General features: G+C 50.6%; 1 protein-coding gene across 2 annotated transcripts; it reads left to right on the top strand.

Moving 5' to 3' along the window:
* Window positions 1-5,831, top strand: LOC136456284 (fructose-bisphosphate aldolase-lysine N-methyltransferase, chloroplastic-like). 2 transcript variants are annotated; one of them, XR_010759395.1, is made up of 13 exons: window positions 1-472; window positions 565-640; window positions 1,864-2,069; window positions 2,192-2,278; window positions 2,369-2,461; window positions 3,176-3,330; window positions 3,474-3,558; window positions 3,633-3,719; window positions 3,794-3,913; window positions 4,678-4,779; window positions 4,867-5,035; window positions 5,115-5,286; window positions 5,400-5,831. XR_010759395.1 is itself a non-coding variant. In XM_066456087.1 (12 exons), the coding sequence occupies exons 1-11, from the start codon at window positions 125-127 to the stop codon at window positions 5,032-5,034; spliced, it is 1,527 nt and encodes a 508-aa protein (XP_066312184.1). In that variant the 5' UTR covers window positions 1-124; the 3' UTR covers window position 5,035; window positions 5,400-5,831. The 2 variants fall into 2 exon arrangements, 1 of the variants encoding a protein (XP_066312184.1); XM_066456087.1 differs by lacking the exon at window positions 5,115-5,286.
* Window positions 5,832-23,820: the final 17,989 nt, after the last annotated feature.

Raw genomic sequence — 23,820 nt, forward strand, 5'->3', positions numbered from 1 at the left:
ATCGCACTCCTCTCATCCACACCACCAAACCTCCGCCACTCTTCGCCGTCAGCCCGTCACTCCCCTCCCCGTCCCAACCGTCGCCTCGCTTCTCCTCGCCCGGTTGCCCGGATCCCTAACGCCCATGGCCTCCGTCTCCCCCGCGGCGGCCGCCGCCGCGGTCTCGGGCTCTCACCACGGCCGCCTCCTCCTCCCATCCTCCCCGCGCCGCCTCCCCCGGGCCCGCCCGCGCCTCCGCTTCGCCGCCTGCCACGCCGACACCCTCCTCCCCTCCTCTTCATCGGAGGCCCGCGCGCCGCCGGCCCCCGCGGTGGAGCCTTCCTCCGAATCTGCCACCGACTGCTTCGTCGACTGGCTGCGCGCGCGCGGCCTCCCCCCGGGCAAAGTGGACATCCGGGAGCGGCCAGTGCCCTGCTTGCGCGACGGCAAGGACCTGCCGCTGCGCTACGTCGCCGCCGGCGTGGACCTCCAGGTTGATGTGGCAGCAAGTGATTTTTGTTTCCTGCAGTAATGACCGGATCATGACCTGGATTCTGTTGGCTGGTTCGTTTGTGGCGCATGCAGGCGGGGGATGTGGCGTTCGAGGTGCCAATGCCCCTAGTCGTCACGCTGGAGCGGGTGCTCGGGGACGAATCAATCGGTGAGATAGCCTCTGGCTCTAGTAATCTATATATGTGGTTGTATTGATTACTCAGTTCTATCACTCATAGGAATTGCCGAATTGGGGAGTCTGGGCTATAATAAAATTGATTTAGTATCTGAATAAGTCAGTAACTGAGCTGTTCGACATTTTTCTGCTAAAATGGCGAGCATACTTTGCTCTGAGGTTATGTGGCCTGCTCATTCCTGCCTTGACTCTTGAGTAGATGTTCTGACCATGGGTCTGTTGCATTTTTCAACATTTAGATGCATGTTTACAATAATCAAGATATAAGAGGGACTGCTTTAGGCATTTAGGGCTTTCCCCCAAAATATCGGCTCTTGTCCCATTTTCATGTTTTGCATTACTATGTCCAAGCTTTTGGGCATGCCTTTGTGTTATTTAGCATTCTAGTTTGCAGCCACTGGCATCATGCATGCACACTTTTAGGTCAGATTCCAGTGCTTGCACAAAGTAAGAAAGAGGAGGGCAGGAGGCATTAGGTCCTATCTGTAACTTGATATTCGTGGAAACATCTATCATGTATCATGTTTCAAAATGTTGTACCTTGACTTGGAACTTGGAACTTGGAAGCTGACTAGAAATGCAAAACGGCTTTACCTCTTTTTTTCCTGTTTCGGTTTTCATAGCTTTTTTCATGACATTGCATTTGTTGTCTGTGTTTTTCGTTAGGTTGTTTTGTTATTAGTCAAGATCGCAGGTAGTCAAAGCATGAATGCATTAAAAATTGATGTGATATTTCTGTTTCATCCTTGTAAATGCATTTGTGCTTGTTGTATATTTTGCTTGTGTGATGTGTGCAGTCCACTGAAGGGCGGGTCTGGTGCAAGCGGTAGAGTCTTACCGCCTGTGACCGGAAGGTCCCGGGTTCGAGTCGCGGTCTCCTCGCATTGCACAGGCGAGGGTAAGACTTGCCACTAACACCCTTCCCCAGACCCTGCACAGAGCGGGAGCTCTCTGCAATGGGTACGCCCTTTGATGTGTGCAGTCCACTGCTAATTCTGGTTCAGTAGTTCTTCTCTGTGCTTTATGTTAACGATATTTCTCTTTATAACTTTTTATCCCTAAAGGGAATAACTACAATGGTAACAGTTACCCACCTGTGACACAACAATTTTGTGCTATTTGCACAAAGATAAAAGTAACTGATTTATATGTCGCAGATATGTTTCTCAGTTTGTTGATATTTTTGAACCATGCAGCTGAGTTGTTAACAAACAACAAGTTATCTGAGCTGGCATGCTTGGCATTGTATCTCATGTATGAGAAAAAGCAAGGAAAGGATTCATTTTGGTACCCCTACATTAAGGAACTTGACCGACATCGAGGAAGGGGGCAGCTAGCTGTTGAATCACCACTTCTATGGACTGAAACTGAACTGGATTACCTTACTGGAAGCCCCTTGAAGGTTAGTGGTTTTACTCTGTTGTATCTCAATTTTCAATATAACATTATTGCTTCTTGATGTTGAAGGATTACTCAATATTCTGTAAGAACATTAATATCCTAACGTAGATGATATGTTTGCAGGATGAAGTTGTTGCTAGAGATGAGGCAATAAGGAGAGAGTATAATGAGCTTGACACATTGTGGTTTATGGCAGGTTCACTATTTCAGGTATTCCTTGATCCTCCAAGCATATTTTCTTTCTAGGATTGGCTATATCGTCAACTGATCCTCTTTCTCACAGTGATTATGGTTTTGCAGCAATATCCTTTTGACATACCTACTGAGGCTTTTCCGTTTGAAATATTCAAGCAGGCTTTTGTTGCAGTACAGTCTTGTGTGGTTCATTTGCAGGTAATGTGTTGTGATGGATTTGTGTTTAAACAAGTATGGTTCTGAAATCTATTGCTTGTACATTCATTGTATTTCTTCCTTCTTTGTGAAACTCGATGCTTATAATTTGTTCTGCAGTTAGCATGAAGTGTAGAAAAATTTAGTGCTGAAGTGTTTAACATTGCCATACTCATCACTTGTAAAAACCTGGCAATGTTTTTTTTTTTTTTTTTTTTTTTTTTTTTTTTGCCACCAAACGTGCTTCTCTGAATTCTGTAGATTTTGTTCTTTTGCACATATTCTATTTAGACTTCCAGATTCTAAAGAATGTGAATATAGGTCATTTAGTTTTTCCCCCAGAAATTATGGACCAGTGCACAATGACCTGGTGCAGCGGTGCCCATTTGTTTTCAAAATTTATCTGCTTTACTTTTACATATGTCAATATGTGTTGGAAGAATGGAGCCTCGGAAGATGCCTCATCTGTCGTCATTGTATTCAATCATGTAACTAGTGTCTGATAGGAAGAAGTAAGCTGATGCACTGCAAAGGGTAGAACATCCTACATGTGTAGAAAAATTTATAGGACTTAAACAGCCTTTAACAGAAGAAAGTATTACTATGTTATCATCTTTTGTGTGAGACCAACAGTGCTTAGTCTGCTGAGTGTTTGGTTGTTTGAGAAGTACTGAAATGGTTCCAATTGACTCAGTTATACTTCTTATTCAAGAGCAGAAAGTTAGTTTAGCTCGAAGGTTCGCGCTAGTTCCCTTGGGGCCGCCACTATTGACTTACAAGAGTAACTGCAAAGCGATGTTGACAGCTGATGGTGATTCTGTTCGATTGGTGGTGGATCGGCCATATAAAGCAGGAGAACCAATAATCATCTGGTACTATGTTTTCTTTAGTTGCATTATCATTCTTGTCCTTCCTCATCATATTTTGCAATATGAGATGCTGACCACTTAGTGCAGTTTTTGTGCATTATTTTGGTACATATGTTCAAGAACCTCAAATTATGTAGATTATACAGGTGTGGACCGCAAACAAACTCCAGGCTTGTTCTGAATTATGGTTTTGTTGATGAAGACAATCCCTTTGATCGCATAGCAATTGAGGTAGACAATCTTTATTATGCAGCAATCTTATTTACTGTGTGGTTGGTGTAACTCTGTTTGAATCACTGTTACAGGCATCTTTAAATACAGAAGATCGTCAATACCAAGAAAAGAGAATGGTTGCTCAGAGGAATGGAAAGCTTGCTATCCAAAATTTTAATGTGAGAACTTTTCCCCCCTTCCTTTTGTAGTGAAAATTGTAAATGTTGTACGTTCATATGCCTCGTTGAATCAGGTCTATGTAGGTAAAGAGAAACAAACTGTTGCAGAAATGCTGCCTTATTTGAGATTAGGATACATATCAGATCCAGATGAAATGCAGTCTATACTCTCTTCTGAAGGAGATACATGTCCAGTAAGTCTGCCTACTCTTCCTTGATGTTGCTACCTATTTCTTCATTGATTTGGTTGGGTGCTTCTAAAATATGATGGATACATGCACGAAAGCACTTGCCCTGATAATTATTTAACATATTTTTCCTTTTTAGAATTGCGATTAGTACCTGTTTGACTTTTTTTTTGGCTTCTGTACCCAGTTTCGTGGTTTCTGGGCATAAACCTAGCCATTCAATTTAGATTCAATTGTTGTGGTGGTTCTGTATGACTGCAGAACTTTTTTATCATCAGCTTATTGATTGAACCTAAAACTAAAAACATGCCACCTATTTGTCCCCTATCATCGCATGTAAATCCATAGGTTGAAGCTAGCTAGATGAGCAAGGCCTATATCTTGACAATTCTCTAGTTACACTGAAATGTTAATTTTTGCATGGACTTGTAACAGAAGGCAGAACATGTACCCTTGTTGCATGCTATTTTGAGAATTTGGTTGCATTAGAGATTTTCTTCAGGCATTCCATTCCTAGTTTCCTATGTTTGGGATCATAGCCAAGTATATTTTGGGTTGTGATCCAACTGAAATTGCTCGTATTTGAGTACCTGCATGACATTACTTGCTGTAGACATTAGCTTGGGTATAAAACTGCTGATAACCTAGGGTTTGATTTTTTCTTAAAACTACAGAAAGATGCGAAATGTAAATTTCAGCATAGTATTCTAACAGCATGATGTTTTAATCTATGATTTAACATTTTGTTTACATTTGCTGTACTTCTCTAGCTTAGTCCATGTACAGAGCGAGCTGTACTTGATCAACTTGTTGGTTACCTGGAATCTCGGTTGGCTGGTTATCCAACAACTTTGGATAAAGATGAAGCTATGGTAATGAGCTTTGTGTTTTTTATGAGTTGTTTCTTGATCACTCTATGGACTTGCTGAATGGTATACCATTGCTTTGGTCATTGCCAGTTGGCAGATGGCAGTTTGGAACCAAAGAAGGAAGTTGCTACTAGGCTTGTAAGGTTAGAGAAGAAGATGCTCCATGCCTGTCTACAGGCCACAAATGAGTTTATAAACGACTTGCCAGACCACACAGTATCACCTTGCCCTGCTCCATATGCCCCTGAACTGAAATGAGGTACCACCGGCGATGATCTACATTTTATCAGTTTGTCAATTATAATGCTGTAGCATGTAATTTGTTCATTTTCTTGCAGATTGCATGTTGTTTTCTTTTCCCAGATGGTCATACCATTAAAAATGTCCAAATTTGATCAATGTGCATCTCTATATGAAGACTATATATGCTGCAAGGTGGATATAGCATTTGAAAGAATCTGCTGCTTGTTTCCTTTAGAGATTACAGATATGTTAATTGCATTCTAGAAGGTAAATGAGGCAGAGTTGTATTAAATTGTCTCATGCCAAAAAGCACGCTACATAATACAAATTTACTGTTCATTGATACAACCGCTGCTTATGGTTACAACTTGCGTGTTCAGGAAATCGCATCTCTGGCTGTTCAAGGTAATAAGGCTATCATTGGTCTTCAGCGGGATATAGTAATGGTCTCCAACGGGATGTGGTCATGTTGTAGTTGGTTGCAATGGACGGAATTGTGCATGTATCTCTTTTGTTAACCTAGTTGGTGTTGTATTTGCCACCTCCATTTGCTGATAATCATGGGATAGGAATGCCAATCAACAATCACGATTCATGTACATAATGCTGACTGATCACTCATTTTTTTTCCCGAGACATGACTGGTCAAGTGGTCAGTGGTCATGGCTGTAGTTATCTTTAGGATTACTTACAAAAGTGAATTCGGTGCAGAACTGGATTCAGTTGGTCATGCTGCCATGCGGCTGGCATTTCGAAAAATCTGTGCCTGAACCCAAGTCAAAAATTCCATTTATATTAGGCTCTGTTTGACTCATGGCTACAGGCAATATTGTCCGGAGTGACTCTGGCGAGATAAACGTTAGTCGTAATAGGGATCGAGAGGAAGAACTTGTGACAAGATGAAAAACAATTTGGGAGAAAGGATTGTCTTGAAATTCAGAGTCGATACAATAGTGTTCATATCCCTCCACCCTCATCCTCTCTGTCTCCTATTTATCAGCACATCCTCCGCCTATTGCCAACTCTTTTATAGAGTGTTTGCTTTGGAGAATCAATCCATTTTCGAACTTGTCAGTGTCCGGACGTCCGATCCGAGGCACTAGTGTTGGACGGTGCTCCCGTGCCCGCGCTTGACACACCTAGCTCTCTCGCACCCGCACCCATCCGGCTCCGGAGGCTGCACGGACCCACGCATGCACGGGGACCACCCCGAGCCTGCTCCGTTTCACGCGCCCGCATGCAAGTAGCAGCGGTAGCACCAGCAGGCGTGCGCGGTGACCCATGGTGTCACGGTGACCCATGGCGGCGCACTAGCAGCAACAACATGTGCTTTCCCGAGATCTACTTTTTGAAACATCAAAATGAAACACTTGCAATAACGTCTGAAACAAATAAAACACTTGAAACATGCGTGTATAGCCATAGCAACATGTGCAACACCATATCTACTTTTGAAACATCCAAATGAAACATTTGCAACATACGTCTAAAATAGATGAAACACTTAAAACATGCACTTAAAACATGCTTGTATAGTCATTGCGACATGTGCAACACCAAGATCTACATTTGAAACATCTAGATGAAACATTTGCAATATACGTCTGAAACACCTAAACATTTAAAGCATTCTCTTGCAACATGCGTATATAGCTATTGTAACATAGGTAACATCCAAATGAAACACTTGAAAATGTACGTATGAAACACATGAAACACTTGAAACACGACATCGCCGACAACCACGGCCTACCTAGTGGTGAACTGCGGTAGCCTCCTCCTTAGACTCGGCGGCGACAGACTTGGAGGCGGTGGCGAAGGCCTCGGCCTCGATGTCGGTGTTTCGAGTTACCACCGACGAGTAAATTTCTAATATTGCGCGTCTGGCTCGGATGGTGTGCTTAGAGGACACGAGGTTTATACTAGTTTGAGCAGAATGTCCCTACCTCCAGTTCATCGCTGCTGCTCGTGTTACTAGCACCAAAAGTTTGTAGTAGGGGTTACAAACGGACGAGAGAGGGACAGGTCCTAGGTCTCTGGTGAAAGGAGTGAACGGGTGCTGAGAGCTCGGTTGCTACTCAGCCGAGTGCTCGTATCGTGTTCTGATCGGTTCGGGGTGATTCGATCGAATTGGTTTGGCTTCGATTGATCCCCCCATATGGGACTCCCTGCTTTCCCTTTTATAGGCCAAGGAAAAGCATGGGTTACAGCGGAGGAAGAGAGGAGAACGAGAGGGAGAAGAAGTCCTCCAGGATCGTCGGGTCCTTCTCCTTCATGCGGGTCCCGCCGACCCTATAGACGTCAACAGGGACAACTCCACGCCGCGGCCCTATACATCACTGTCGCCATGCGTAGGCATCGTCTACCAGTCATGGCGCTCCACTCTATCCTAGCGGGTGTCATGGTGAACTGACGCGCCTATTAGTGTTTATACAGGGGTTAGGCAGAACAACATCGGTTCGCCCGACGCTGTTCCTGATGTGAATCCCTAGGTATGGCCCGTCATGGCCACGGGTTGTATCAGGGCGTGTCGATCTCTTCCCTAATGTTAGAGCTTTGACCCAGGTCCATACGCTTTGACCTGGAGTGGTTGGCGGCGGTATGGGTCTCCGTCGGGCGAGATGGAACCCGTGACCACGGGATCGGGCGAGGCGGAGCCTACGGCCTTGGGGTCAGGCGAGGCAGAGCGTAAACCCAAGGGTCAGGCAAGGCGGAGCCCGTGGCGTTGGGGTCGGGCGAGGCAGAGCAGAAACCCAAGGGTCAGGCGAGGCAGAGCCCGTGGCCTTAGGGTCGAGCGAGGTGGAGAGCAAACCCAAGGGTCGGGCGAGGTGGAGCCCATAGCCTCAGGGTCAGGCGAGGCAGAGCCCACAGCCCTAGGGTCAGGTGAGGCAGAGCCCTCCCCTAGAGGCCGGCCAATGCAGAGCATAAACCCAAGGGTCAGGCGAGGCGGAGCCCGTGGCCTTAGGGTCGGGCGAGACGGAGCCTGTGGCCTTAGGGTCGGGCAAGGCAGAGCGCAAACCCAAGGGTCAGGCGAGGCGGAGTCCACGACCTCAGGGTCGGGCGAGGCAGAGCCCGTGGCCCTAGGGTCGAGTGAGGCAGAGCCCTCCCCTAGAGGTCGGGCGAGGCGGAGCGTAAACCCAAGGGTCGAGCCAGGCGGAGCTCGTGGCCTCGGGGTCGGGCGAGGCGAAGCCCTCTCCCAGAGGTTGGGCGAGGCGGAGTCCACCCCCAGAGGTTAGGCGAGGTGGAGCTTGTGCGCCTAGGGGTAGGTTAGAGCTGTAGTCGCACTCTTAACTGCTTGGATGAATCAATGTTGATGGTCATTAGCTCCTCCTCTTCGGGTACCCTAGTATTGGTCCTCGATAGTAGCCCCCGAGCTTGCGGAGGAGTAGAATACTCATTCGGAGGTTTTTCCGGACGAGAGGACTCTAGGGGCCTTGGCCTTCTTTTGTCGAGATTGGACCCCCCGGGGGTATAGCCGTGAGGTTTGGTGAGTCAGAAAAGGTCTTTCCTGATTTCGACCCCTATGAGGGTTTGTCGTTCTGCGGCCATGCGTTCGGCCTTTGTGCGAGTCTAACTTTCCTCGAGCCCCTACCCGTAGAAGGGGTTCAGTCGAGGATCAGCTCGTCTTTGCGATTGTCTTCCCTCAAGCATTTTTTCTGATAAAAACAGAGGGGCTGAGCCGTGCCATGATTTTCCTCTATGGACGAATCATGGTGCTCGGTGAGCTGTTAATGGGCTAGTCTAAGTGGGGCCCTGGCATCCCGTTCACGGGGATCCAGCTTGGGTCAGCTTGGTGACCGACTCTAGATTCTCAACGGTCAATCCATATAGTTCTCGGGTCTGTTCGATCGGTCCCGAGGGCTCTATGCCTTTCTTCAAGAAAAAACCATGGATCGTATTCGGTCGAGACTCGAATGTGGGATGGGATGCTCGTGGTGCTCGTGCGCCTAGGTACTGGCCACTAGCGGGCCCATCCCTTTCCACCCCTTACTCTAAAAGGTGCTCGGAGCGGTTGTCGAAACCGTCGGTAGGCCAAACTTTGAACTCCTGGGCCTAAACGGGCCATAGTAACATTTTTAGCTCTATATTCCTCTCACCTGTGATGGGTCATGGCCCGTCTAGAGTGGCGAAATGTCCGGTGAGTTTTTAGGGAACAAACAGGGGTTGCATGCGCACGCCCTACGGCGAGATGTGGTGATAGATTGTGGCAGGCATGGAAATCTAGGCGGGCGGTTGGTTTCCTCGCATCCGTCACCCCTATAAAACCAAAGGGTTGGCCCTCCGGGCTTTATACGCATGCCTACATCCTTGCCTCTGTAGCCACGACCGCCGCCGCCAATCGCTTAGGTTTCCTGCCTTTGTATCTCCGCCGCCGTTGAGCCCGCATCCATCCGCCCTCGCTTCCAATGGATCCATGGTGCCATTCCGACATCACCTTCTAGCGCATGGAGGGCCTCGTCCATCATGGTCTTCTTCGCGCATGGACCTCGACCGAGGAGTGGCTGCTGCCTAGCGAGGGGGATTTGCTGTCGCCGCCCGACGGCTATGTGGTGTTGTTTGTCCACTTCCACGAGCGTGGGTTCATGACCCCCACCCATAGATTTCTTTGGGGGTTGCTGCACCATTATAAGATCAAGCTATAGCATCTCAATCCCAACGTGATCCAACACATGGCGGCATTCATCGCCCTATGTGAGGGATTCCTAGGGATCAACCCCCACTTCGACTTGTGGAGGCACTTCTTCGCCGTCAGCCTCTAGAAGAAGAGGGAGAAGAGCAGCAGGCAGGAGCTGCACATGCCGATGGGGTGCACCGGCATCCAACTCCAGAACAATCAGGTCGGTGAGTACCCATCAATGCGGCTGTCAACATCCAACAAGGGGTGGCACTCGCAGTGGAGGAAGTGGGGTGTCCTAGAGAAGGACAAGAAGAAGATCCGAGACCACATCGCTGCCATCCACATCTTGAAGGAGAATGGCCTGAAGGGGCCAGACATCATCGGGGCTTACAACACAAGGAGGGTGGCACCATTGATGACGCGCGCGCTCCTGCTGTATGTGATGGCGCCCGAGGCGTCGTTCGATGGAACGACGCTTGCTGAGGGGACGCTCCCCAACTCCAAGATCGAGCAACGCATCAAGGAGGCTATGGAGCCTTTGTGGGATGATGCGGGTGCCGCCCTTAACTTCATCTACCCGGTGCTGAGGCATCCTCCGATGTGGCCGGAGTCAGGCTACATCGTTTTCGTAAGCCCCCTTTCTCCTGCCTTTTCTTCAATTGCTTTCCTGACCCCCTAAGACTAACTTTGAGAGGGGTGGGACCAGCCATGGGACCTCATTCTCACAGATCACCCGGCGCCGCTGCCGAGCGATTCGGCCATGAGGATGGTGAATCACGCCGAGGGTGAGCGGCCGAGGAAGGCAAAGGAGGACAAGAAGAGGAAGAATCAGCGGAAGCTGTAGGCATGGGAACAGGGAGAGGATACTGACAATGACAACGATGACGACGATGGAGACTATGACGAGGTAGTCGATGATATCGAGTGGGACAACCTAGAGGACAAGGATGTGCTAACAGGTATCGGTTTGTCCTTACAGGCATCAGGACCCTTCCCATTCTACGGAGGGGAGGGTATGTCCGGGGAGTCGACGGAGGTAGGTCATACTGTCAGCCTACCCTAGGAGCCAATAGGGGCAGGCGGCTTTGCCGTCATGCCCAAGGTGCCAGCAGAGGCGGGATGCTTCGCCGTCTTTCCCCAAGAGCCAAGGGAAGGGAGCCCCTCTGCCTAGGAGCAGGGGGCGGATTTGAAATGGCCTCGCTCCGACGAGGCAGAGCAAAGGTCAGGGGGTTCACCCCTCAAACGCATCTGACGCCCGATGACGCTGAGGTAAGTTATCAGTTCCTCTATTTTTCCTATTCTGATCGGCTTTCACGTGACTTATGTTTTTTGTCCCTTGCAGCGTTGGTAGGTAGCGGAATCCTTTGGCACTAGTGCTGAAGAAGAGCATCGCCCTCCAATCGAGGCGGCAGCCATCGGCTAGCATCGCACCTGTTTCGGGTGGTAGCGGCGCCAGTGTGATCGTGTCATTGGTCGGTTGGACGCTGCCTACGTTGGCTCCCATGCCCTTGGCAGGACGGGCAGATGCGGGGCCTCAAGGGGCGCCTTCGGAGGTTCCGAAGCAGTCGGTGATGGCTGCGATACCGCTATTGTCGGTGGGGCGGACAGGACTATCATCCGCGCTCATGACGCCGACCGTGATGGGCGCGACACATCCGATCGTGACCCCGCCAATGTAGGTGGCGATGGCCATGACAGATGGGTCATAGCCGGGTGCAACCGTAGTGGTGCCTGAGGCACCAGCGTGACCCATGCCATCGGCGGCCCAAGCAACAGCACCTGGCACAGGCCGAACAGAGGGGGACGTGGCCGAAGGGTCCTCGGGAGTCGTAGTGTCGGGAGATGGGTCGGCGGCACCTAGAGCCAGTGGGGAGTCATCCCTAGCCCTGATGTCGGTGGGCAGCAGCTCACCTGCTCGGGGCGAGCCCCTGCACTAGTGGGCAGATCCACAAGATCTGACATCGACGCTTTTTACCTTGGACAACACCACAGAGAGCATGGAGCGGGAGAGCCTCGATGTAGGGATCGCGTCTATACTCAAAGCCCTGAACCACGCTATGGGCGCGTTGCGCAACGTCATCATTCCCTCCGGTCGGGTATTTGCTTTATGCTGCTTCTTGCCTTTATCTTCCTTTTTCTATTTTTTTGTATCCTGATCATCGTCTTCCTACAGTCCCTCATAGCTCATAGCTGGGGAAAGTCTCGGTTCCTTCATCAACAGAAGGAGACCTGGGACTGCCTCATCGAGGATGCTTAGCTATGCGGGGAGGTGTCCGCTCAGCTTATTGCCACCCAGCAGAGGGTGGCCAAGCTGACTCCCCTCACTGAGGAGGCGGCCGATCTTCGGTTGAGGGTGGCTGAGGCCCGTCGGGATGCTAATGAGGCCGAGAAGGCATTCGAGGCCCTATTGGCGAGGTCGCGAAAGGATGAAGATGAAGCCACCAGGGTGAGAAAGGAGCGGGATGAGCTACTCTAGAGGGACGCCGAGACCCGCCAGCGGATCCGTGACCTTCTGGGCAAGGTTGAGAAGGAATGGGATCTGAAGCTGGAAGCCAAGGAGAAACTTGTGGCCCTAGAGAAGAGGGCGAGCCTAGATGCCACGGCGGTCGCTCGGTTGCGTAAGGGGTAGGATGAGCTGCTCCAAACAACAAAGAGGCTCTGCTCAGAACATGGTGCGGCTCACGAGGAGCGTGACCAGGCTTTCTGAGAGCACAATAGGACTGCCAAGAGTGCGATGATGCACAGCAGAAGGTCGGCTCCCTCTAAGCCAAGCTCGAAAGCACGATGACCTAGAAGTTGGAGGCTGAGAGCGTTTCTACCGAGCTGGCCGTGGACCTCACCTAGGTGAGGAGGAATCTTCAGGCTAAGAGTGATGATCTCGGTATCCTAAGCACCGCCCTCAGAGTGGTCTACGACAACCTTCAGGTGGTGCGGTCGGAGGGGACCAGCTCGCTCGTGGCTCATGTCGTCGAGATCACGGCTCGGGTGTGGCAGCTCGAGAGGAATGCCCTTCGCGCTAGGATCAATTAGTCCTTCGTGATTGCTCATTCTCATTATGGAGACAGCATCGACCTAGAGATGATGAGCCATGGCTACACGCCTAGCTAAGAAGTCCACGAGCTAGAGGAGATGGAAGCGGCAGTGGCTCCCCTTTTGCAGGACCTGGCGAATAGGATAGAAGACGTAGTTCTCCTTGGAGGGGCTAGATAGTTAGATAGGTCAGATGATCATTTTTTTAGACAAGTTTCGACCCTTGTGTTTTGTTCGAACAAGTCTATTCTTTTATTTCGGTGTGAACAAGTTTGTTTTTTCTCCCTTTTTATGCGTGACAAGGGGTTAATATGTTCCAACCCTTCTATTTGTTAAGACTATAGATTTCAAGGTGTAGGCGGGAAACTTTGATCACACTGGTATGCAAGAGTGCAGTAGCTGCTAGGGCATAGGTTTCTTGCAGTCCGACCAGCCTTGCTCAGTCGTTTGTTTCTGCAAACCTTGCCGCTAGGTTTTTAATGTGAGGAAGGGGTCGGGCACGCCGACTATTTCAGAAAGGGTATATATACCCTTATCAGCCCCTGAGTGAGACTCAACCCCTTGCTATTGCTAGGGTCGGGTGTCACTAAAGATCAAGGAGAGGATAGTAAAACTAGCAGGAGAAAGCATCTCTTGTTTTAGAAACATCATTCTTAGCTTTCGCACGTACCCTCCCTTGGATCTGAGCCATCGTTCAATGACCGCGCATTTGGTCTCTTTGCGAGTCCAACTTTCCTCGAGCCCCCATGCGTAGTGGGGGTTCGGTCGAGGGTTGGCTCGTCTTTGTTATCATTACCCCATCCGCAGTTTCTACAACCGAAGGGGTTGAGCTAACGTCGCTTGCCTCGATGGCTCGAGTGACGTGCTCGGTGAGCTCGCTAACGGGTATGTCTGAGTGGAATCTAGGTCCGTTGTTCGTGATGGGGTCGACATAGCCCTCATGTGGCATTCCACTGCTCCTTAACCCACCTCCCGACAGATGTCTGAGTTGTTCCGAAGACCGACTCAAGTGGCCCATAGGCCTCTCCTCGATGGAGATTCTGTGGGCTCGGCTCGAGGTTACGATCAAACAAGAGGGTCAAGATGTCCCTGTCCGCTTCTAAGGGGGGTCGGGCAAGGGCCGCTGGGGCACATCTATATTTTTCTTCCCTGGCTCTATTTGACACGAGGCGGCCTCGAGCCCTTCACAGGATGGCCTTTGAACCTCGATCGGTCACCGCTCATATCGAATGAGACGACTACCGCTTCATGACGCGACGCGAAGCGTTGTGATGCAGCAATTGCATATGCAATGCTTGGATGTATGGGATGAATGTATGAATGAATGCATGCATGAGAATGGATGAATGAATGATCATGCACTAGAAAAGTAGAAGCGGGGGTTGGTAATGTTACCTCGATGGCTCGAGTGACGGGTTTGGGGAGCTCTTACCAGATATGTTCGAGTGAAATCTGGGTCTATTGTTCATGACAGAGTCGGCCTAACCTACATGGGGCATCCTGCTGCTCCCTACCCATCTCTCAGCAGTAGCCCAAGCTATCCGATCGACTTGGGCGACCTGCTGGCCTCTCCACGATGGAGATTCCATAGGCGGGCCCCTCCAAATCCTTCTTGGGAAGGCGGAGGCTAAAGCTTAGGGTACGGGAACAAAAACTCTGATCACGCTGGTGAGCAATAATGCTGTAGTCGTTGGGGTGTAGGTTTCTCGTAGTCCGACCAGTTTTACTCAGAGTTTGTTTCCGCACACCTTGCTCCTAGTTTTTAGCGTGAGGAAGGGTCAGGCATAGAGAATGTATACCAAAATAGACATTCTTGCCATCCCCCTAGTGAGGCTCGACCCCTTGACATTGCTGGGGTCGTGGGCTCGATAGCGAAATTAATAAGAGAAAACGTGCGTAAATTAAGGGTGACCCATCTCTCGGCAGTGGCCCAAACCGTCCAATCAACTTGGGTGACCTGCTGGCATAGGACTTACCTCAATGGCACAAGTGATAGGTCTGGGGAGCTCTTACTAGATATGTTTAAGTGGAATCTGGGTCCATCGTTTGTGACAGAGTTGGAATAACCCGCATGGGGCATCCTACTGGTCCTTAGCCATCCCTCGGCAGCGGCCAAGCCGTCCGATCAGCTTGGGTGCCCCGCTAACACAGGGCTTTCCTGCGGAGGTAGAGGATGAGGTTATCCCCCTAAGAAATTAGTTAGGCAGATACGCTAGGCGATGAACTTGTAATAAGTGGACAAGCTCTTAAATTTTGTTATGGCCTAACAGATTTTTAGCCCTTCTCCCCTTTTCGTATAAAAAGGTTAGTGCATTCCGACCCCTTCCATTATTAAGGCCATAAAGCCCGGGGTGCAGGTGAACAAACTCTGATCACACTGGTGAGCAAAGGTGCCATAGCCGCTAGGGCGTAGGTTTCTCGTAGTCCGACCAGTTTTACTCAATGTTTATTTCCTTAACCCTTGCTTCTAGGTATCAACGTGAGAGAGGGTCAGGCACAGAGAATGTTTGCTAGGTGGATATACTCTTAAACATGTACCGAGTCTTTCTGTAGCTAAGGCCAAAAAGCCCAGGGTGCAGAAAAAACTTTGATAACACTGGTGAGCAAAGATGCCGTAGCCGCTGGGGCATAGGTTTCTCGCTGTCTGATTAGTTTTACTCAGCATTCGTTTTTGTGACCCTCGCTTCTGGGTCTTAACATGAGAAAGGGTTGGGCATAGAGAATGTCTACTAGATAGATATGCTCTTATTAGCCCTCGAGTGAGGCCTGACCCCCTGCCGTTGCTAGGGTTGGGTGTCACTAAAGATCAAAGAGTTGATAGCGAAACTGATAAGAGAAAGTGTACGTATATTAAGGGTAAAAGCAATGTAGCTGCTCGATGTTCCAGGCATTGACGAAGACTTCACCGTCGATGGTCTTGAGTTTGTAGGTGCCTGGTTGAAGCACCTTCGCAACGACATATGTTCCCTCCCATGGCGGAGAGAGCTTGTGACGGTTCTTGTTGCTCTAGACAAGGCCGAGAACTAGGTCCCTGACATTGAAGGCCCGACCCCACACTCGATGGCTGTGGTACTAGAGCAACACTTGCTGGTATTTGATCGAGCGGAGGAGGGCAACGTCGTGCGCTTCATCTAGCTGGTCCATGGCGTCTTTGAGCTCCCTATTTGTCGTACGCCCTGACCCTTGGTGCTCCATAGTCGAGGTCGGTCAGGAGGATAGCCTCGGAACCATAGACCATGAAGAATGGTGTGTAGCCGGTGGCCCAACTGGGGGATGTCCTCAGGCTCTAGAGCACCGCAGGAAGCTCTACAACCCATCGTCCACAAAACTTGTTTAACCAGTTGAAGATCCTAGGTTTGAGACCTTGTAGGACCTTGCCGTTTGCGCGCTCGACCTACCCATTCGTGCGGGGGTGCGCTATGGCAGCCTAATCGATGTGGATATGGTATTCATCGTAGAATCGGAGGAACTTGTTTCTGGTGAACTGCCTGCCATTGTCCGTGATGATGGAGTTTGGGACTCCAAAGCGATAGACGATGTCACGGAAGAATAGCATGGCTTGCTCGGACTTGATCGTGGAGATCGGTTGAGCCTCTACCCACTTTGTAAACTTGTATATGGTGATAAGCAAGTGCATATAGCCCCTAGGTGTCCTCTTGAGAGGTCCAACCAGATCAAGCCCCCAGACCATAAATGGCCACGTGATGGGGATCGTCTGGAGTGCTTGGGCCGGCTGGTGGGTCTACTGAGCATAGTATTGACACCCTTCGTAGGTGCACACAATATGTTCAGCATCGGCTACCATGGTCGGCCAGTAGAAGCCTTATTAGAATGCGTTTCCAACCAGGGTTCTAGGTGCAACATGGTGACCGCAGACCCCACCGTAGATGTCGCTTAGCAACCGCTTCCCTTGTTCGATGGGGATGCAGCGCTGCAGGATCCTGGTGTGGCTTTGCTTGTAGAGCTCGCCCTCAATAAGGACAAAAGACTTGGCATGATGCGTGAGCCATCGAGCCTCCATCTTGTTTGTTGGCAGCGCCTCACAGAGGAGGTACTCAAGGTAAGGCGTCCTCTAGTCGGCCAGAGGGTCGGGCTCTATCGCTGGATCCTCGTCAAGCTCCATGACCTTGGGGTCGGATGGAGCCAACGGCTGGTTAGCTCCCAAGCCCAGGGCAGGTGGCCCATCACTAGCTTGTTCTGGCTCCTCGTAGTGGACCGAGGGCTTGTGCTGATTGCTGGCGAAGACGCCCGTTGGCACCGGCTCCCGGCCGAATGCCGCTTTCGCCAATGCATCGGCCGCCACATTGAGGTGCCTCGAGATGTGATTGAGCTCGAGACCATTGAACTTATCCTCCAGCTGGTGGACTTCTCGGCAATATGTAGCCATCTTGGCATTGTGGCAGCTCAATTCTTTCATGACTTGGTCGATGACCAGCTGGGAGTTGCCCCAGACGTTGAGCCATTGAATACCCAACTTAGTGGTGATGCATAGGCCGTTGATGAGTGCCTCATACTCAGCCACATTGTTGGAGGAGGGGAAATGGAGGCAAACCATGTACCTCATGTGTACCCTAAGGGGTGACATGAAGACCAGCCCTGTGCTGGCGCCTTTCTTCATCAGCGATCCATCAAGTACATCGTCCAGTACTCTTGGTTGACGACTGCTGGCGGCATTTGGACCTCGGTCCATTCTGCAATGAAATCAACCAGCACTTGGGACTTGATGGCTGTCCGAGGGGCATATGAAATGTCTTGACCCATCAGCTCGAGTGCCCACTTCGCGATTCTTCTCATGGCATCCTGATTTTGGATGTCCTCACCGAGAGGGAAGGATGTCACTACTATCACTGGATGTGACTCGAAGTTGTGACGCAACTTCCTCTTGGCGATAAGGATGACGTATAGGAGCTTCTAGATTTGGGGGTAGTGGGTCTTGGAATCGGACAAGACCTCGCTAATGAAGTACATGGGATGCTGCACTTTGAGGGTGTGTCCTTCTTCTTCTCTCTCTACCACCAGGGCAACATTGACCACTTGCGTGGTGGCCGCAATATAGAGCCAAAGTGGTTCTTCATTGGTCAGAGGGACTAGGATCGGGGCCTTTGTCAGAAGCTACTTGACCGCGTCAAGTGCCTCCTGGGCCTTGGGCGTCCACTCAAAATGGTCGGCCTTCTTCAGAAGCCGATAGAGGGGGAGACCTCATGTGCCGAGGCGCAAGATAAAGCGATTGAGCACGGCGAGGCATCCTGTAACTTGCTGTACCCCCCTTTATGATCTAAATCAGGCCCATCCTTGTGATGGCTGAGATCTTCTCTGGGTTGGCTTCGATGCCACGCTCGGAGATGATAAAACCTAGCAGCATACCCCTTGGGACCCTGAAAACGCACTTCTCAGGGTTGAGTTTAATGCCGTTTGCTCGGAGTTTTGTGAAGGTTTGCTCTAGGTCGGCTATGACCTGGTCAGCCCATTTGGACTTGACCACGATGTCATCCACGTAGGCTTCAATGGTTCACCCGATGAGGTCCCCGAAACACTTGAGCATACAACACTAGTATGTAGCCCCCACGTTTTCCAGACCAAACAGCATCGTGACATAGCAGAACGATCTGAATAGGGTGATGAAAGATGTCACAAGCATCAAGGAAACACTCTCTCATCACGATCTGATGGTATCCAGAGTATGCATCAAGGAAGCAAAGGGTTTTGCACCCTGAGGTTGAGTCGACTACTTGGTCTATGCGTGGCAAAGGAAATGGATCCTTTGGACACACTTTGTTGAGACCCATGTAGTCAACACACATTCTCTATCCCACTCTTCTTTCATACAAGAACAGGATTAGCTAACCACTTAGGGTAGTATAGTTCCTTGATGAACCCGGCCACCAAAAGCTTCGCAATCTCCTCACCGATGGCCCTATGCTTCCCCTCGTTGAAGCGATGTAGGCGCTGATTCACCATCTTGGAGCCTAGCCTGATCTTCATGGCGTGCTCGGCGACTTCTCTCGAAATGCTTGGCATATCCAATGGTTTTCACGCAAAGATGTCTCTGTTGGCGTAGAGGAAGTCGATGAGCACGCTTTCCTATTCAGAGGAAAGCATGGTGCCAATGCGCACCACTTTGCCCTTGGAGCCGCTAGGGTCTATGAGGACCTCCTTGGCGCCCTCTACGGGCTCAAAAGATTCAGCCGACCGCTTGGGGTCGGGTGCTTCTTCGGTGACCTCCTTCCTGATGGCCGCAAGCTCCTTGGTGGCGATGATTGCCGCAGCGTGTTTGTAGCACTCGACCTCGCACTCATAGGTGCGCTGGAAGGAGGTGTCGATGGTGATGACCCCGCATGGTCCTGGCATCTTCAGCTTCAGATAGGTGTAGTTGGGGATAGCCATGAACTTCACGTAGCATGGACATCCCAAGATGACATGGTAGGTTCTGTGGAACCCGACCACCTCGAAGGTGAAGGTCTCTGTCCTATAATTGGATGGATCCCCAAAGGCGATGAGTAGATCAATTTGCTTAAGGGGCATGGCCTGCTTTCCAGGCATGATGCCATGGAAAGGTGCCCTGGTTGGCCAGACGCGCGCTTGGTCGATGCCCATGGCATCGAGTGTTTCAGCATACATGATGTTAAGGCCACTGCCTCCATCCATCAATACCTTGGTGAGCCATTTCATGCCAATGATCGGGTCGACCTTGAGCTGATATCATCCTGGTTGTGGGATGCATTCCGAGTGGTTCGTCTGATCAAAGGTTATGGCAAACTCTGACCATTGAAGGAAGGTAGGCACGGCTGGCTCGGCTGTATAGACCTCGCGGCGCGCAAGCTTCTAGCGGCACTTGGAGTCATAGGCCACCGACCCTCCAAAGATCATGAGATAGCCATCCAACGTCGGAAAGCCACCGTCCTTCCCCTCGGCGTCATCTGCGGTCAACTTGGGGTCCTTCCCATGCTCCCCCCTATTGAAGCCTCTAGACAAGAACCACTTTATGAGGCCACAGTCCTTGTATAGATGCTTGATGGGGAAAGCATGGTTTAGGCATGGCCCTTTGAGTAGCTTCTCAAAGTGGTCTGGGGTGCCCTTGGCGGGCTTCTGACCCCCTTGTGGTCGGCGGTGGCCACAAGCGAGCCCTCGTGCCGCTATTTGTTCTTCTTCTTGCTGGGATGGTTGGAGGCGCCTTTGTCAGCGTCATCGTCCCACTTTGCCTTGCCCTTAAGGTGGTCGAAGATCGCTCTGACTGCCTCCTCGCCCAAGGCCTGGCTGGTGGCGATGTCAAGGAGCTCCTTGGTGGTTTGCGGGCCCTTACGTCCTAGCTTGTGAACCAAGGACTCATAGGTGGTCCCAGACAGGAAGGCTCCTATGACGTCGGCATCAGCGATGTTAGGCAGCTCGTTGCACTATCGGCAGTGTTTTCCTAAATGATAAACGGTAAACAGTCGGTCACCTACCGTTTAGCCATTATTCGGGCAAAACGTCCCATTAAACGGGCTAAACGGCCAATTAAACGGGGTAAACGGGCGATTAAACGGAAATGGCGCACCACCGTGTAGCGTTTACACGGTGTTTAAATGGGCTAAACGACCGTTTAGGTGAATAGTGACTGTCGGGAGAAGCATCGGATGTACCCACAAAGGGTTTCCCTAGCCTTATGTCGGTAGTTTTTGAGATCCCATAGGTTCCCAGGATGTGCGTATGTGCCCTACAAGTTTTCCACAAAGATCTCTTTCAGGTCTGCCCAACTTTGGATTCTATTGGGTGGAACGTGTTCCAACCACGTTCGCACCGAATTGGCCATGAACAATGGAAGGTTGCGGATAATGAAATCATCATTATCTGCTCCACTAGCTTGGCAAGCAAGCCGATAATCCTCTAGCCATAGTCTGGGGTTCATTTCCCTAGAGTATTTTGGGATATTGGTTGGCGGTCGGTACCATGGTGGGAAGGCGGCGTTGAGGATGTGTCGGCCAAAGGCCCAAGGTCCTAGCAAGTCAAGGCTCAGGCTTTGGTCCTTGCCGCTATCATAGCGTCCGCCACAACGAGGATGGTAGCCGTGGCTAGCCCCCTTCCTTGTATCGCCGCGGGCACGCCTACGGGCACCGAGGGTGTCATGCGCGTCATGGTGATGGTTGAGATGCTCATGCACCGGGACCACGACGCACAGCCTGCCACCTTGCGCCGCCTGGTGGACTGACGTGGTCTTGTCGGGTCGCTCTGAGGGCATGCGCTGGCTAGCATCGAGCTCGCATCGTCGGCATAGCGAGCTCTCGGGCTGCTGCATTGCCGCATGCTTGAGTAGCATGTGAATCTTGTGATGGGCCCTATGATCCTTAGGCGTCGTAGGCCTTAGAAGCCCTCAGAGCAAGGCCGTAGCAGCAGTGATGTTCTAGCTCGCCTGGGTGAAGTGTGGGAGGGCTTAATTGTCCTCGATGATCCTTCGGTTGATGTCGCGGGCCATGGAGCATGCGCGCCCACTGTCTCCGTGGCGCTCGATCTCTCGCTCGAGCTCCACATGTTCCTACTCAAGCTAGAGTCATGTTTCCTCGAGCTCTTGGTGTCGGGCCTTCAGCTGCTCCAACCGCAAGCGAGGTGGGGCCCCTCATCCCCTCAATCTTATCGTCGAGGTCATTCATTGGGGTAGCCTCTTCCTCATGGATGCTTTTGATGTGTCCCTTAGGGGTACCTACCATGAAACATTCATGAGAGGGGTGATGGATTCCTGAGCTAGAGTTAGAGCCAGAGGGTGACTCCGACTCTCCTGTGAGGAGGTCATGGAGAGATTCCGTGACATATTCGGTCATCCCCATGAACTCATCGTTCATAGGGGACCGAGGAGTGCGTTGCGTCATAAGGTGGCCAACGGTCTCTGTGGTGTTGCGTAGATTGGACGTGAGTGCTGTCGGGGCACTCCGGATGAGGTATTCTAGAGAGAGCGGCTCTCCTCTGGCAAGCTACGCCATGATGTTGGTGAACGAGAAGGTGAGGCGGCACAGGTCCTCCTAGGACGGTAAGGGTCCCAGGAAGGTGCCGAGCTAGCGCTCTAACCTCCCATAGTCGAAGCCAAGGAGCTGGTCACTCCCAGGGGCGTGGGCCTCCGATGCGTGTAGCTGCAGCTCCTCAAGCACCTCGGCGATCGAGTCGAGGCCAGTGGAGTGGAGAGGTTGGACGATGACAGGAGCCTACACCAGCTCTCCCTCCATCATGACGATGAAGTCTAGGTCCTCGAAGTGCACGTGCGTGCCTGGGACCTAGCTGACGTTTTGACTAGCCATCCAAGGCCTGGTGTGGATGTTGAGACACGCAAAAGGCCCCTACCTGGCACACCAACTGTCAGTGTTTTGAGTTACCACCGACAAGTAAATTTCTAATATTGCGCGTCTAGCTTGGATGGTGTGCTTAGAGGACACGAGGTTTATACTAGTTGAAAGGTCTTAATATGGCTAGAGGGGGGGGGGGTGAATAGCCTATTTAAAATTCTACAAATCAACTAGAGCAATTTGATTAGTAAGACAAATAGCAAAATACAAACTTGCTCTAGCTCTACGAGGGTTGCAAGCCACCTATCCAACAATTCTAGTTGGAATGATTACTAGACACACAACTTGCTATGATACTACTCACTAAGAGCTCTCAATCTTGCTACACTAAAGAGCTCCACTAGATGAACTTAAATAACAAAACAAGCTCTCAATTCTAATTACACTAAAGAGCTTGCCACAACTAGTTTGCAAGAATATAGAAGAGTGAGTAGGGTGATTATACTATTGTGTAGAGGGATAAACCAATCACAAGATGAAGAAGAAATCAATCACCGAGAGAATGCCAAATGGCAAAAGACAACCGATTTTCTCCTGAGGTTCACGTGCTTGGCAACATGCTACGTCCCCATTGTGTCGACCAACACTTGATGGTTCAGCGGCTAAGAGGTGTTACACAAACCTCGTTCACATGATTGGACACCGCAAGAACCTACCCACAAGTGAGGTAGCTCAATGACACGAGCAATCCACTAGAGTTACCTTTCGGCGCTCCACCGGGGAAGGTACAAATCCCCTCACAATCACCGGAGATGGCCACGAATAATCACCAACTCATGCCAATCCTCCACCGCTGCACCAAGCCATCTAGGTGGTGGCAACCACTAAGAGCAACAAGCGAATCCCATAGCGAAACACGAATACCAAGTGCCTCTAGATGCAATCACTCAATCAATGCACTTGGATTCTCTCCCAATCTCACAATGATGATGAAAAAATGATGGAGATGAGTGGGAGGGCTTTGGCTAAGCTCACAAGGTTGCTATGTCAATGCAAATGGCCAAGCGAGTGAGCTTGAGCCAGCCATGGGGCTTAAATAGAAGCCCCCACAAAATAGAGCCGTTGGGCTCCTCACTGAACTGAACACGGGCCGACCGGATGCTCCAGTCATATTGACCGGACGCTAGACCTCAGCGTCCGGTCGTGCGATGTGCGTCACGTGTCATCGGCTTCAAACGCCGATCGCTCAATTTCAACAGTCAAGTGATGACCGGACGCGTCAAGTGACCGAATGCTAGATCTCAACGTCCGGTCATTTCCAGTAAGGTTCCAAACACGACATTTCACGACCAGTCATTTCACGCGTCCGGTCATGCTTGACCAGACACACCCTGCATTCAGTCACTCAATGTTTCCTTTGTGCGCCCCACGTCAGCGTATGTCAGCACTGACCGGATGCACCTAGCCAGCGTCCGATCACTTTTAGCGCCAGCGTCCGGTCGAAAGACCGAAACACGCGCCCTCTGTTGCCACTGACCGGACGCGTCGGTCCAACCGAGACTAGCGTTCGGTCACTTACAGTGACCTTCGTCTTTTCTGTAAAGAGCGCCAGTGGCACCCAGCCAGCGTCCGGTCACAAGACTGAGACACGTGCTTACTGCTGCTACTGACCGGACTCTGAACCCAGCGTCCGGTCACTCTGTGAACCCCTATTTTTTCTATATAGGGCGCCGGTGGCACCGTCGGACTATTTGCACTCTATGAGCGGACACTCTGCCGGTGAAGTTTCTAACCCTTGCTCAAATGTGCCAACCACCAAGTGTATCACCTTATGCACATGTGTTAGCATATTTTCACAAAACATTTTCAAGGGTGTTAGCACTCCACTAGATCCTAAATGCATAT

The sequence above is a fragment of the Miscanthus floridulus genome, chromosome 6 (assembly GCF_019320115.1).
Source record: "Miscanthus floridulus cultivar M001 chromosome 6, ASM1932011v1, whole genome shotgun sequence".
NCBI lineage: Eukaryota > Viridiplantae > Streptophyta > Magnoliopsida > Poales > Poaceae > Miscanthus > Miscanthus floridulus.